The sequence below is a fragment of the Hyla sarda genome, chromosome 12 (assembly GCF_029499605.1).
Source record: "Hyla sarda isolate aHylSar1 chromosome 12, aHylSar1.hap1, whole genome shotgun sequence".
NCBI classification, from domain to species: Eukaryota; Metazoa; Chordata; class Amphibia; order Anura; family Hylidae; genus Hyla; species Hyla sarda.
In genome coordinates, this window is record NC_079200.1 from 48,273,623 (window position 1) to 48,290,778 (window position 17,156).

The 17,156-nt window shown below is 44.1% G+C and overlaps 1 protein-coding gene across 1 annotated transcript; it reads right to left on the reverse strand.

Annotated features, from left to right (window-relative positions):
- Positions 1–3,674: 3,674 nt before the first annotated feature.
- Positions 3,675–17,134, reverse strand: LOC130296637 (protein kinase C delta type-like). Its single transcript, XM_056548389.1, has 3 exons — positions 16,524–17,134; positions 6,513–7,384; positions 3,675–4,656 (listed from the first exon to the last, which is right to left on the reverse strand). Exons 1-3 carry the CDS (start codon positions 17,043–17,045, stop codon positions 4,632–4,634), a joined length of 1,419 nt encoding a protein of 472 aa, XP_056404364.1. The 5' UTR covers positions 17,046–17,134; the 3' UTR covers positions 3,675–4,631.
- Between the last annotated feature and the right edge of the window lie 22 nt (positions 17,135–17,156).

Below are 17,156 nucleotides of genomic sequence, written 5' to 3' on the forward strand. Positions count from 1 at the left end.
TTTGACGGCCGCAATGGGCAATAACGGGTCCCGATGGACCCCATTAAAGTCAATGGGGTCCGTCGGGCGCCGCCACTTTCAGAAGGAAAAGGCGGGAGAAAAAGATGGTGCAAGCATTATTTTCTCCCTGGCGGTCCTGACGGCCATCACACCACTAACGGTCATAACGGTAGTGAGAAAGAAGCCTTACAAAGCAGATACAAATAGGTAATGGGTAATGTTTGAGCACTATATGGGAGTTGTGTAGTGTTATGGCTACATACTCGGCAGCCATAACACTACCACCCATAAAATGACGTACATCACTATCAGTGCAGTGCCAGACAGTGCCCGTCCTCATCCAGAGTGTCACCATAACTGAACCAACAACTCAGACCCAGATTCTGCTCAACTATACATTTACCCATCCTTTTTTTTTTTTTTTTTTTTAAATAACTGTTTTGCTAGCTTAGAGAATGCTGCATTTTTGGAGAAGCAGTCCGTTCACACATGCATATTTTGCTACCTATTTATTTATTTTGTGGGTCAGTAGACATCTAAGGGCCACTAACGCTATGTGTATAATTTCAGTAACTTTATGCCTAAGGCTTGGGTCATACATAGCGCATCCACAGGTTATTTGACGTTGTGGATGCGCTACTGAGTGTGCCTCCTGCTGTGCCCATGTACCCTGCTTTGTCTGCTTGTAGCAGCAATGCACCAATGCGAGCAGACACCCAGTGATCTGTGAGTCACGCGCATGCACAGTCTACTCAGACATTGCGATCACTCCCCTTGTTCCATGAGCTAGGCTTATAGTGGCCGCAATGTCTGTGAGTACACTGCGCGTGTACTTGCGGACATGGCGGATCTCTGATTCTCAGATCCCGGTGTCTGTTCATAAAGGTGGATTGCTCCTATGAGCAGACAAAGCAGGACACCCTGGCACAGCAGGAGGCACACTAAGTAGCACATCCGCAGCATCAAATATGCTGGCAATGCGCTACATGTGACCCTACCCAAAAGTGGTATTCCAGCCCACAACACTTATACAGGATGGAGCAGAAGTTTATAATCACAGGGGTCCTAATGCTGCCCCCTCCTGCCTCTCAAGAATGGGGTGCTGAATCTCCCATTGGAAAAGCTTGGCTATCTTTGGCAGCTCCTAGTACACATGTAACCACCGCTCCAATACGTGAGACCATTCTTCGATATCATTGTGTCTTTACACAGATAGGGTCTGTTCACATGGCGGATTTTCCACTTGTGCAAACGTAAATTCAGAAATGTGAATGGGAGTGCGGAATCCCATAGAAGTCTATGGGCTTTAATTTAAGGTGGAATTCCGCAAGCGGAAATTCAGAACTGTGAAAAGGAGTGCGGAATCCCATAGCAGTCTATAGGCTTTAATTTGAGGTGGAATTCCGCAAGCGAAAATTCTGCCGTGTGAATAGACCCGTAGGAAGATTCACTTTTTAGGAGTGTGTGAAAGCTGAAAGACCACTTCTGGGGTGGGGACTGTAATGGCGGCCATAATGGTTGTCATCCTGCTTGTCCAGTAGACTGGACACTTCTCTACCAGGAATTTTCCTTCTTCACGAATGTTGCTCTGATGCTCTTCTGGTGTGGATGATCTCATAACAGGAGCGTCCATGAAGCATCTGAAGGTCTATTACTCCATGAAGTGTCCTCCACTGTGTATTCAGTCTAGGCAATCCTCCATTCAGTCTTAGCTCTGACTTGCACTGATACATTGTAACAAACATTCACTTGTTGTATTACCATAAAAGCTGTTGCTGGCTTTAGAAAACCCATCTTACAAATTATCTCTTAGGGGATTCTAGGTAATAGATGGAGGTCCCCCATTCAGGATTCTCATTTATTAGTCAGAATGGAGAGAGGCTACTAGCAGCGTGAACACAACATTTATTAGATGGACGTCTGATGGAAATAAAGACAAGTACAACCATGTAGGGGGTAAAAGAAAGAGTTTATTTATAGGGATGGGGGGGACAGTGATAAACAAGTTTGCTTTATACTAATATATATGTGTATGTGTAAGTCTGTGGTCTGTTGTACTGAACCGTGTTGATCCAGAGGAAGGCGAAAATCCCCTGTGAGGAATGAGCCAATTGTCCTTATTACCAGGGGGGGAAATTCCTTCCCGACCCCAAATATGGCTGTCAGAATAAATCCCAGGATCAAAGGCTGATACCTAATCTATGTGTGTGGTAGGGGTGTAGGTTAGTTTTAAATTATTTTTTATAATATTTGTGTACTAGTCTAGTGTATATGTTTAGGGCAAATATATATTTTTTAATATAACCAAAGGATAAATTGGACAGCACTATTGATCCAAACTATTGTAAAAACCTGGCTTGCAGGTGCAAGCTGCTGGGCTAAATATACAGCAACAGGAGAATACAGCAGCACACTGCTAGCACAAAGATATAGATGAAACATCAGTATATAGATAAAACATGAGTATATAAATGGAACATGAAAAGCTATACAGCTGTAATGCAATAAATGAAGATATGAAACTATGAAAATATGAGGTACTTAGCTTGCAAATTTGGCGCCAAATAGCGTGGACCGTCCCACCACGGTAAGGTGACCTCATTCTGGGACGGACCCTACACTGTGTATATGCCTCTGTGTGAACAGCACAGCAGGCATGCAAGGTCTGAAACATCCAAGGCACCTTATATACACCTAATAGAGGTGGGTGGGGTGCAGGAGCCAACATGGAGGTAGCCACTCCCCTGTATGTGTAATACAACCAAAGGATAAATTGGCCAGCACTATTGATCCAAACTATTGTAAAAACCTGGCTTGCAGGTGCAAGCTGCTGGGCTAAATATATAGCAACAGGAGAATACAGCAGCACACTGCTAGCAAAAAGATATAGATGAAACATGAGTATATAGATAAAACATGAGTATATAGATGGAACATGAAAAGCTATACAGCTGTAATGCTATAAATGAAGATATGAAACTATGAAAATATGAGGTACTTAGCTTATTATTTTCATAGTTTCATATCTTCATTTATTGCATTACAGCTGTATAGCTTTTCATGTTCCATCTATATACTCATGTTTTATCTATATACTCATGTTTCATCTATTTCTTTGTGCTAGCAGTGTGCTGCTGTATTCTCCTGTTGCTGTATATTTAGCCCAGCAGCTTGCACCTGCAAGCCAGGTTTTTACAATAGTTTGGATCAATAGTGCTGGCCAATTTATCCTTTGGTTGCATTACACATATGGGGGAGTGGCTACCTCCATGTTGGCTCCTGCACCCCACCCACCTCTATTAGGTGTATATAAGGTGCCTTGGATGTTTCAGACCTTGGATGCCTGCTGTGCTGTTCACACAGAGGCATATACACAGTGTAGGGTCCGTCCCAGAATGAGGTCACCTTACCGTGGTGGGATGGTCCACGCTATTTGGCGCCAAATTTGCAAGCTAAGTACCTCATATTTTCATAGTTTCATATCTTCATTTATTGCATTACAGCTGTATAGCTTTTCATGTTCCATCTATATACTCATGTTTTATCTATATACTCATGTTTCATCTATATCTTTGTGCTAGCAGTGTGCTGCTGTATTCTCCTGTTGCTGTATTTTTTAATATATATATTTTGTTTGTAAAAGGGAAATGTTTTATGTTATTATAATATATATATATATATATATATATATATATATATATATATATATATACATACACACACTATATATTATACCTATTTACGGTTATGTTGATCCAGGAGAAGGCGAAAAACCCCTGTAGGGAATGAGCCAATTGTCCTTATTTTCAGGGGGGAAAATTCTTTCCCGACCCCAAATATGGCGGTCAGAATAAATCCCTGGATCAAAGGCTGCTACCAAACCTGAGTGATATGTAGGGGGGTAAATGAATTTAAATTATTATTATATTTAATTATTCATGTGTGCCAAATACAATTTTAAGACAATATAAAAAAAAATATATATATACAATATATATATATATATATATATATATATATATATATATATATATATGTATATTTATTATTTTTTAAGAATTTGTTGTGTTACTAATAGGGTAATTCATGATGTCATTCTGCTAAACCTATTTACGGCTATGTTGATCCAGAGGAAGGCGAAAATCCCCTGTAAGGAATGAGCCAATTGTCCTCAAATCAGGGGAAAAAATTCCTTCCCGACCCCAAATATGGCGATCAGAATAAATCCCTGGATCGAGCCGATATATGTCCCCTATCTGTGGTATGTGTCTATGTGTGTGCACCTATCCCTATCGTGTAGTGTGTGTGGTGTGTGTGGGTTGTGGCGAGTGTGGTACTTACCCGGCCTGTGCTTGGGTGAGTTCAGGGATAATAGACATCACTCAGCATCCCAGGACCACAACATGCGACTATTGTTCCTGAACTCACCAGATGGAATCTAAGCACAGGCCGCTCCTGGGGCATAGAGGATCTTCGGGCTGCAGTGATGTTGGATGCCAGCCCTGGATTGAAGGATGCCAAGTCAATGTTGAGGCGGGAGATGATGTTCTAGGGCAGCCAAGGTAACAGCAGCAGAGACATGAGGCATGGGGTCAAGAGACCGGAGGTTCTGGGCAGTAACCGCGTGGTCCTCAGAGTCCAGATCTTCTCATCCACCTATGGAGAAGTGAAGAACATGTGAGGAGGATCTTACCGCACAACAATTTAACTCCACCGGGGTTAACAAAACCTCTTTTAATCCATGTGTTCATTATAAAACATAACTTTTAATAAATGTAACTAATATTATGAACCGGTGAGAAAACACACACTTAAAAACACAACCCTATTTACAACTGTAACTGCATAGTCCACATGTGTTGCACTGGGAACCACAGTTAGGAACCTGAGGAATGGGTAACAGGTAAGTATTTCGCCCGCTAAATTTGTGGTAACCAGTGGAGAGAGAAATATACCACTACTTTTGTGCCACTCTCAAAAGGAGGATGTATATTCAGGGTTGCTAACCCAGAATATACAAACTCCTTTTGAGAGTGGCACAAAAGTAGTGGTATATTTCTCTCTCCACTGGTTACTACAAATTTAGGGCGAACTACTTACCTATTACCTATTCCTCAGGTTCCTAACTGGGAACCACAGTTAGGAACCTGAGGAATAGGTAATAGGTAAGTATTACCTGTGGACTATGCAGTTACAGACCATATAGGGTTGTGTTTTTAAGTGTGTGTTTTCTCACCGGTTCATAATATTACCGTAGTTACATTTTATAAAAGTTATGTTTTATAGTGAACACATAGATTAAAATAGGTTTTGTTAACCTCGGTGGGGTTAAATTGTTGTGTGGTTTTGGCACCTCTACATGTGTTCTTAAAGGGGTATTCCGGGCAAAAACATCTTGTCCCCTATCCAAAGGATAGGGGACAAGATGTCTGATCGCGGGGGCCCACTGCTGGGACCCCCCGCGATCTCCCTGCAGCAGCCCTCATTCTATGCATAGCTGCGTCTGCAGTTTCGGAAACCGTCGGGCTTCCGAGACGGGGATGTGACGTCACGCCACGCCCCCTCCATTTATGTCTATAGAATGGAGGGGGCGTGGCGTGACATCATGTCCCCATCTCGGAAGCCCGGCGGTTTTTGAAACTGCAGACACAACTACGCATAGAATGCGGGCTGCTGCAGGGAGATCGTGAGGGTCCCAGCGGCGGGCCATCCCACGATTAGACATCTTGTCCCCTATCCTTTGGATAGAGGATAAGATGTTTTTGTCCAGAATACCCCTTTAAGAAAACATGTAGAGGTGCCAGAACCACACAGCAATTTATCCCCACCGGGGATAACAAAACCTATGTTAATCCATGTGTTCACTATAAAACATAACTTATCCAGCAGCGGGCCCCCCACGATCAGACATCTTGTCCCCTATCCAAAGGATAGGGGACAAGATGTCTGATCGCGGGGGCCCACTGCTGGGACCCCCCGCGATCTCCCTGCAGCAGCCCGCATTCTATGCATAGCTGCGTCTGCAGTTTCGGAAACCGTCGGGCTTCCGAGACGGGAATGTGATGTCACGCCACGCCCCCTCCATTTATGTCTATAGAATGGAGGGGGCGTGGCGTGATGTCATGTCCCCATCTCGGAAGCCCGGTGGTTTCTGAAACTGCAGACACAACTACGCATAGAATGCGGGCTAATGCAGGGAGATCGCGGGGGTCCCAGCGGCGGGCCAACCCACGATCAGACATCTTGTCCCCTATCCTTTGGATAGAGGATAAGATGTTTTTGTCCAGAATACCCCTTTAAGAAAACATGTAGAGGTGCCAGAACCACACAGCAATTTAACCCCATCGGGGATAACAAAACCTATTTTAATCCATGTGTTCACTATAAAACATAACTTATCCAGCAGCGGGCCCCCCGCGATCAGACATCTTATCCCCTATCCTTTCCATAGGGGATAAGATGTTTTTGCCTGGAATACCCCTTAAGGCCTGTTAACAGTAGGAGGAACTTACCGGGCCCAGCTTGGTGACGTATAATTGAATCCGGTCACATGATGGGGGGTCTCTGTGTCCTCCGGCCACTGAAGATGGTGATTTTGCGGAACTGTCTTATACGGCTTCCATGGTGGCTCAGCTCTCTTCTCCTCCAGCTCCTCCCAGCCAATGGTGGAAAAGAATGGATGCGTCCGGATGTTTCTTCGCACCCCCAGCCGCTTGTCCGGATTCTTACGTAGCAGATGAGTGATGAGATGTTCAATAGCAGCATCCAGCCCGGGTGGAAATTTCGGCTCCTTTCTGGTGATGGCTCTGAAAACCTTCTGCTTGCTGTGGCCGATGTAAAATGGGAAGCGTCCTGTTGCCATCCTGCACAACACAATCCCGAGGCTCCACCAGTCAACTACTGTACAATACTCCTTCCCGAGAAGCACCTCCGGGGCCATGTAGTAGAATGTTCCTGTCACTCCATCGATCCTACTGGAGGCGGTGACTCCATCTTGTGCCAGGCCCAGGTCAATGATGCGGATGTGGCCTTCTGCATCAAACATGATGTTCTCCGGCTTGAGGTCTCTGTGGACGATGTTCTGTCCATGGAGGAACTGGAGGCCACATATCATCTCTGCTGCGTAGAACCTTATGTTGTCGATGTCCAGATAGCCGCACACCCTGATCAAATCCTCCAGACTGCCGCCAGACAGATATTCTGTGATGAAATATGCACGCTCCAAAGACTGATGTGCGGCGTAGAGGTGGCATAGAAACGGACAGTCTCGGGCCGCCAGGAGTATCCGCCGCTCTCTCTTGATGGTATCCTCGTTGTCCTCTCTTTTGTTGATTATCTTTATGGCCATGTAGGTGTCTCGACCAGGGACTGATGCCAGGACCACCTAAAGGAAAACAAACAGAGGAGGCTCATTAGAAGACATCATAAAGCTAATATTGATCAGTGTCTCTCAAGCGCGGTCCTCAAGACCCCCCAACAGGTCAAGTTTTTCAGGATTTCCTTAGTCTTTCACAGGTGATATAATTATGATCAGTAAATCAGGCATCACCACAGTCATATTACCTGTGAAAGACTAAAGAAATCCTGACCTGTTGGGGGGTCTTGAGGACCGTGCTTGAGAAATACTGATATAGATGGAAGGGGGGGGGGGGTCTGCTGTATAGCCCCCAGAAACCATCGGCTTAGGAAAACTAAGCTACCGTCTTTATATGTTTGCTATTGGATGCTCTATGGAGATGTAATAAAGTAATATTCCACATATTGCTCGCCAATATGATACATGGCAGGTTTGGTGGCGGAATCCTGGCGGAATCCACATCGCAAGATGGCGCCGGCCAATGTGATGATATCAAGGGGTGTTCAGTGCGTAATGTTGATGCCGATGTGATGAAATCAAAAGTCATTCGGCTAAGGGTATGTACACACTACGGAATTCCGCGGTGTGAACTTAACATTAGTGTGAATGGGTCTCCACGAGACCCGTTCACACTGCGGAATTTCAGCGGCGGCCAATTCCGCCGCTGAAATTAATCTGCGCAAAGAATGAACATGTTCATTCTTTGCGCGGAAGTCCGCGAGCACTGCATAGCCGTCAATGGTGATGGCGCAGTGCTGCGCGGTCCTACCGCCGCTGACGGCTGCCAGTCTCAGGAGATTCCGTTTACACACTGTAGTGTGAACATACCCTAATAGTGGAGATGTGGTATCAGACCTGCCATTCAGGTGCACAGAAGCAGTAGATACGAAAGTTACAAAGATATTACACGCACGTTCAGACAGCACTTGGAATCATTTATGCATTTGCGCCATAATTGGCTGGGGCGCGTACATCCCTATTGATATGAACATTTACCAACTTAATTGGCAGAAAAAGACCCGTGCGCATGCGTAAAGGGGGAAGCGACCAAATGAATATCAGGTATATTCCCTCTGCACCTATCTATAATGCAGATATATAACAGTAGATGTTATATTTATTACATAAGATAAACAATCTATGAATTGAGGCTTGGAAAATAGAACAGAGGGGAACTTGTGCCATGTGTAATGAATTGTAATATTAAAAGTGTATTAGTAATGTAAAAAATAAAAAAATAAGGATTTTATTAGACAATATATGTTGTGAAATTTAAACAAAATTAGGAAAATGTTGAACAGCGTAACCACCATAAAAGGTGAGTAAAGGAAAAGAACAAATGGTGAAAAAAAACAAAAACCACGATCCCTATTGTGAAAGTGATTAATAAAAGTGAATGAAAAGTGGGAATAAAGTAAGAAAACAATATTAGGTGAATGTCACTTAATATTAGGCGGGTGCACAGTGGGTATGTAGCAGTTGTATAGTTATTGTAAAATTGGGCTCCGACCTCCACAGCTGCCAGATTAGGTACCAAGAGGAAGAAATAAAAATGAATAGAAAAATACTCTAAAGCAGGTACAAAAATACATAAAATACTAGAATAGAGTAAAAAAAAAAAAAAAAAAAGTAAATATATATTAGGGATGAGCGAATCGAATCTGAATTTGTTACGAATTTCTGTAAAAATTTGATTTGCAACAAATCGTTTAATTAAACTCCATTTAGTGCGGTCCAGGCTCCAGGGCATTTATAATGGCGGATCAACATGTGAGGACAAGGGGCAAGGAATCCTGGTAATGCAGGAACAAGGGTCGGCGGGATGACCCTAAATCAAATGCAGCATGCAGCCTATCAGCAGCCAGCCACCCCTGTGATGTTACAGCCCTATATAATTGGCAGCCATCTTGCGGATAGTCACATCAGCACATTCTATTACAGAGAGAGAGAGGGACAGAGAGAAGTGTGTGTTGCACAGAAAAGCATTTTTACAGCCGAGATTCACCTCCCAGTCACATCAGAGTTCTATTGTAGAGAGAGAGAGGGACAGAGAGCAATGTGTTGCACAGAGAAGCATTTTTACAGCAGCGATTCACCTCAAGCCCAAATACAGCCTAGAAGCACTGATAGGAAATGGAGTGAGAGAGAAAGTGCAATTTTGGGTGTAGTACACAGAAACTGTGTGCTACAGCACTGGTGTGTACAACAACTGAAAAGCTAATAGTAGCCAGCCAGTTAGGGTGAGCAGAGAACTAAAAGCATATTGTCCTCTATTAAGTGTAACCTGCGCGTACATCTAAGCAGTGTACCATTTTGTTCCTGTTAAAGTCTTAAGGGCCTAGATACTGTGAAAGACCAGTACACACTTGCTGGTGTTGTAGACAAATACTGTTTTAAGCGTACTGGAGCGCATTGTCCTACCCTATAAGTGCATATCTAGAGATGAGCGAACTTACAGTAAATTCGATTCGTCACAAACTTCTAGGCTCGACAGTTGATGACTTATCCTGCGTAAATTAGTTCAGCCTTCAGGTGCTCCGGTGGGCTGGAAAAGGTGGATACATTCCTAGGAAAGAGTCTTCTAGGACTGTATCCACCTTTTCCAGCCCATCGGAGCACCTGAAAGCTGAACTAATTTATGCAGGAAAAGACATCAACTGCCGAGCCGAGAAGTTCGTGACGAATCGAGTTTACTGTAAGTTCGCTCATCTCTATGCATATCACATACTTACATCTAAGTGATGTACCATTTTGTTCCTGTTAAAGTCTTAAGGGACTAGATACTGTTGAAGGCCAGCCAAAAGTACACACCTGCTAGTGTTATAGACAAATACTGTTTTAACCCCTTAAGGACCAAGCCCATTTTCACCTTCCGGACCAGGACAATTTTATTTTTGCGTTTTGGTTTTTTCCTCCTTGCCTTCTAAAATCCATAATTATTTAATATTTCCATCTACAGACCCAAATAAGGGCTTGTTTTTTGGGTGACCAAGTGTAATTTGCAATGAAACCTCTCATTTTACCATAAAATGTACGGCGAACGCCAAAAAACATTTTTTTTAGGCAGGAAATTTAAATGAAAACTACAATGTTGCACATTTTGGAGGGTTTTGTTTTCACACTGTACACTTTACGGTAAAAATTACATGTGTACTTTATTCTGTGGGTCAATACGATTAAAATGATACCCATGGCTAGATACTTTTATATTTTTGTACCGCTTAAAAAAAATCTAAAAACTTTTTGTACAAAATCAGCAATCTAAAATCGCCCTATTTTGACCACCTATAACTTTTTCATTTTTATGTATATAGGGTGGTATGAGGAGTCATTTTTTGCGCTGTCATCTGTACTTTTTATCGATACCACATTTGCATATATAAAACTTTTAGATATTTTTTTATAAATATTTTTTGAATAAAATGTGACAAAAAAGCATCATTTTTGGACTTTTTCTATTTTTTACGTTTACGCCATTCACCGTACGGGATCATTAACAATATATTTTGATAGCTCGTTCATTTCTGCACACGGCGATACCAAATATGTTTATAAAAAAACTTTTTTTATGCTTTTTGGGGGTAAAATGGGAAAAGCTAACAATTTTAATTTTTATTCGGGGAGGGGATTTTTCACTTTTTTTACTTTTTATTTTTACATTTTTTTACTTTTTTATTTATTTTTTTTTTACATTTTTTATGTCCCCATAGGGGACTATCTATAGCAATCATTTGATTGCTAATACTGTTCAGTGCTATGGATAGCACATAACACCGATTAGTATTATCGGTGATCTTCTGCTCTGGTCTGCTCAATCTCAGACCAGAGCAGAAGACCCCGGGAGACGGCCGGAGCCAGGTGAAGGGACCTCCAGCCGCCATGCAAGATGATCGGATTGCCGCTGCAGCGCTACGGGCGATCCGATCATCCATTCAAAATACTGCACTGCCGCAGATACCGTGATCTGTATTGATCACGGCATCTGAGGGGTTAATGGCGAATATCCGCGCGATCGTGGATGTCGGACATTACCGGTGGGTCCCTGGCTGCTGCTAGCAGCCGGAACATGCCATGTATGACGCTAGCACCGTCCCAATGCTCGTGGTCATACACAGGACATAAATGTACGTCCTGGTGTGGGAAGTACCGCCAAACCAGGATGTACATTTACGTCAGTGGTCGTTAAGGGGTTAAGAGTACTGTAGAGCATTGTCCTCCCCTTATAAGTGCATACCATATACATACATCTAAATCGTGTACCATTTTATTCCTGTTAAATTCTTAAAGACCTAGATACTGTGAAAGGCCAGCCAAAAGTACACACCTGCTGGTGTTGTAGACAAATACAGTTTTAAGCATACTGGAGTGCATTGTCCTCCCCTCATAAATGCATCCCACATAAGTACATCTAAGTGGTGTACCATTTTGTTTCCGGTAAAGTCTTAGACAAATACTGTTTTAAGCACAGTGGAGTGTATTGTACCAGTATATCTGGCAGAGAAGTGCCAGGACGTGCACAGAGGAGTGGCAGATGCCTAAATTCATCAGGCAGAGGTCGAAGCAGACTAGGGGCGAGTGGCAGCAGGAGTTGCAGTGAGAGGCCTGAGCTCCCACACTCAGCTAACAGTAGTGTTTCGACCAGCAGCCCATCTGCCGTCATCGATTGGTTAACACGGTCATCCACTTCATCACAAGTGGTATCTGACACCCCCAGTCAACAGTTGGTGGGTTCTCCTCAGACACAATCCTCAGTTGGCATGGCCCCTGTCCTCCCATTGCCTCTGTCCTATGCTGTTCCCTCCCCCACAGAAGCATCTTATGCTGTGGGTTCAGCTCCACTATTTAGTGAGGACGTTCTACTAGAGGACAGTCAGCAACTATTGCCCAGCCAAGAAGTGGAGGAGACATCCACCGCTTCCTCCGCTAGGCGGGCAATTAGTGATGAGGAGAGTGGCGTGGGAGGTGGTGTTGTGAGCGTTCAGGCTCCTGAAGCAGACACTGTTGAGGAGCCTGAGGAGGACATCAGTGACGTGCAGACACAACTCGATGATGATGAAGCTGATCGCACATGGGAGCCCCGTGCAGAAGGGACTTCATCATCATCATGAGAAGAGGGTTGCAGGTTGCCTGTGAGGCAGCAGCTGGGCCAGCAAGGTGGTAGCATGGTTGGCAGTCAGCATGGTGGCAGAAGTGGAAAATCTGGAGCCAAAGGTGCCCGTGGTAGACCACCTGCTTCGCAGCAGCCTACCTTCTTGGGAGGTAGTGGAACAGGAGTTCCTTGAGTCGGCGGCAGTTGCAGTCAATCAGTGCAGACTGTTGGTGGGAAAATTAGCAATTCAGCTGTGTGGCAGTTTTTCATCAAGCAGGAGGAGGTTAACATGGCCACATGCATGATGTGTCGGCAGAAAGTGAAACATGTCCAGGGTCCCAATGTTGGCACCACGGCCTTCATACACATATGCAGCATCACATAAAGCGGCCTGGGAGAACCGTGGCTCCGATGTGGTGAACCCGCCTGCTGCATCATCCAGTGGCACGCCGCTCCTAGTTTCAGCCAGCCAAGGCTCCACCACCTCAGCTGAAGGGAGATGTGTGTCATACCTATCTTATGTCGCTCCAGATGCTCCTGCTCCTCCTACTTCAAATCAGTCATTCGGCCAGCAATCCATTGGCGAAGCCATGTCCAAGAGACAACAGTATGCTCCCACTCCAATCCAATGGCGAAGAAGCTGAATGTGCTCCTGTCCAAGGTGCTGGTGCTGCAGTCCCTCCCTTTTCAAGTGGTGGACTCTGCACCTTTCAGAGAACTGATGGCTTGTGCTGAGCCGAGGTGAAGAGCCCAAGACGTCATTTCTTTGCGAAGAAGGCAGTACCAGCCCTGCACAATTTTGTGGAAGAGAAGGTGGGCCACAACAGCAACTTGGACAGGTCACACCACTTCCATCTCCACGCTCTCAGGCCATTGGTGTGACGGTGATTCTAATAGTGACGCCTCTAATCTGCATGTCATACTGAATAACAGTATTATTTCACTAACCCAGCACATACCCTATGCGTGTTACAGTAAGGCAACGTGTTCTACACCCCTATTGGGGCTCTCTGTAGGCCAGATATAGCCATTTTTAATACAGATTCACTGCAAAGAAATTCTGACCAAATCAAATTTTTTCGGAAAATTCGTCAAATCAACCGAATTAAATTTTTTAAAAATTTGCTCAAAAAAAAAAAAAAATAATAATAATATATATATATATATATATATATATATATATACATACATATATATATATATATATATATTCCTGTGCAGAATAGTCCACTTTGTGGTATTACAGTTTTCTTCAAGGGACAAAGATTACCAGATTAGTGTTACAGTCCCTGTAAAATAGGGAAAGTAAAAAAGGCTTAATTATAAGGGGGGGGGGGGGGGGGAAACCGTAGGAAGTGCTCTAAAATATAACCTTTAATAGTTTACTTATAAAATGCACCAATTTTCGTAACCCATAAAATAGGATTAAATGTGAAATGCACCAAGATATGTATAGTCCTAAGTCCAACGCGTTTCCACTGCATCCAGCAGTTTCCTCAGGGGACAATTAATATAGGCACAATGACTCAAATGGTTAGAGTTTATACCAAATGAGTACAATTTTAACACAAAATTATCAGCCATAGATAAATGCAGCTGTTATTACACGTATGTTGCTATGGTAACCATCATAATGCTCGATTTTATGTTTTAGATAATCTAAATAGATGTTGCTGTGGCAACCATCTTACAATCACCAGACCAAGGAATCTCTCATGGACACCTAAAAGAAAAATAAACAAATAGCGATATAGTTTATTTATCCACAAGTATTATTTAGCTGTGTGTGTCCACTGGTATTCACCCAGCCATACCTCAGGGTCCATGGGATACCTAAAGAGAAAGGAGGATACCTATAAGTAAATATAATCTGGTTCCTAGTACCTGGAAAGGAAAGCTAGTGGTGCCTAATAGGGCTAAGTGGTGCCAAAAGTAGAAAAGGCAAACGAAGGGGATCCCATCAATATAAACAATGATCCAAAAAAAAGTTATGAAATTAGTCACCACGGAATTCATGGGTCTCAAAAATGGGCAGAAATCCCTACAGAAATGATGGATCCAGAAAGAAAAATAGTATCCTCATTGAGAAAGAGGATGAGAATGGGTCATCCAGAGGCATCAATGGGGGATGTATCCCCACAAAAACAGCAGGTCAAGTTCTCCAAGTAAAGATACTTGGGCCAGGATCAGGACATATGGATCCATATGGACACAGAGAAATCCAACATCTGTTCACAGATGGTCAAAAAGGTGGAGAGCCGGACATGGTCAGTCACAGGACAACATCCCGGAGGTATAACAAGTAATTTGTTCTGAATCTGAAGAACTTACTTACATTTTTGGGGAACACATTTTATTAGTAGTTAAAGGGGTACTCCGGTGCTCCAGCGTTCTGAACATTTTGTTCAGAACGCTCAGAGCTGGAATCCGTGATCGTGACGTTACTGCCATGCCCCCTTGTGATGTCACGTTATGCCCCCTCAATTCATGTCTATGGGAGGGGGCGTCTCAGCTGACACCCCCTCCCATAGACATGAATGGAGGGGGCAAGGCGTGACATCAGGACCACTGCTGCAAGAAGATTGCAAGGGCCCTCAGATAGGGGATAAGATGTCTAGTAGCGGAGTACCCCTTTAATGCACAAATACAGGGAATTCCAGAGGGTTCTCTTACTTTATCTTCCAACTCTATTAATAATTTGAACAATGAATAGACATGTCTTTGAGTTGATTTGGATCAGTGTGGTTCTCATCTCCTGATCCAAGTAGCTTTCTGTAAAATTTTACTGAAGCTATAGAGGTCCATGTATGGATACCTAAAAGAGCAGCATTTAAGGGAACAAAATTGGGTGCTTTTCTCGGTCTGATCCTGGTCCAGTCACACACCTATAGAGTCAGGAAGATACTTCACCTGGATACACCTTGGATGATGTGGCACATGTGGACCATGTAAACTAAGTGGTGTGGGGATCGGTCATATAAAGTAAGTGGTGTGGGGAGGGGCTATATAAAGAAAGTGGTGTGGGGAGGGGCCATATAAAGTAAGTGGTGTGGGGATGGGCCATATAAAGTAAGTGGTGTGGGGAGGGGCCATATAAAGTAAGTGGTGTTGGGATGGGCCATATAAAGTAAGTGGTGTGGGGATCGGTCATATAAAGTAAGTGGTGTGGGGATGGGCCATATAAAATTGGTGGTGTGGGGAGGGGCCATAAAAAGTAAGTGGTGTGGGGATGGGCCATATAAAGTAAGTGGTGTGGGGAGGGGCCATATAAAGTAAATGGTGTTGGGATCCTACAGGTTTTCCTCAGTCCACCCCCAGGAAAATCAAGGCCAGTAAGCTCAACTTCATTGGACTACAAAAGGGTTCAACCAGGGGCAGGGAAAACAAAGGCAAAATATATGTAATAAGTACCATCTGACCTCCAAGTAATGCAGAAAAGAAAGAAAATGTGCAAAAAAAAGCAAATACAGTGATATACGGCAAAAATAGACAATAATGAATAGAGAACCGTAATCCCATAAGGGGAACTCTTTTATAAATCAACTTTATATTATTGCGTATTCCCGTGCTCATTATAAAGACCTGTGTAGAGAAAGAGCAGTGCAGTTCCCATAGCAACCAGATGGCTTCTTTAATTTTTCAGGGGCCTTTTGAAAGTGGTTGCTATGGGCAACTACACTGCTCTTCCTCTGCACAGGTCTTAATAAATCTCCCCATGTATGTACCGTTTACACCCTGCTGCAGAAGTAAAGACCCCATTGTATCTTCTCCTCTTCTCCCTGCATCTGGTTTTCTACCATCTTGGGCACCCTGACTTCCATCTACCAGGACACAGTACATGGACGCGCCCAAAGGGATCCGTTCACACCTAGTACCAAGTGTAGGCCCTTCAGGGAGTCTTATATGGGTCTGCATAAAAACTCAAGCTATCAGGAACATATACATTGTGGGACTACAAGTACCAGCAAAACCACTTAACCACAACACTGCACCACCCCACTCCCTCCATCTCCCCCTACAACACATATCCAGCCTGAAATGGATAATAACAGAAAACAAGATAGAGCTAGAACTTACTTTGCCAAAGTTGCCCCTACCCAGGAGCTGGTGGAGATGGTAGCTGCTGACCGTTAGTCTGGGGAAGGGGCCGAATGTTCCTTGGCTGCTCCCAGGTGTTGGCTCCTCATCCTCCGATCCTCCATCGCTGTCTCCTCTCTTCCTCTTGACTCCTTCCTCGCCTTCCTCTTCCCTCTTCCTCTTGCCTCCGCTCTTCCTTTTCTCCTCCTCGCCATCTTCTCCATGTCCAGTGGACGCCATCCCAGGTGTTGGCTCCTCATCCTCTTGTCCTCCATTGTCGTCTCCTCTCCTCCTCTTGACTCCATCCTCGCCTTCCTCTTCCCTCTTCCTCTTCTCCTCCTCGCCATCTTCTCCATGTTCAGTGGACGCCATCCCAGGTGTTGGCTCCTCATCCTCCAATCCTCCATCGTCGTCTCCTCTCCTCCTCTTGACTCCATCTTCACCTTCCTCTTCCCTCTTCCTCTTGTCTTCACTCTTCCTCTTCACCTCCTCGCCATCTTCTCCATGTCCAGTAGACGCCATCTCCGCAGTTCTCCTTCAGCCTGTAGACCTCGGTCCAGTCACGTCGGTCGCCAGCAGAAAGTAAACGACAGTTGGCCGTGTGCAGGTGATGTCATCGGCCATGGACCTCAG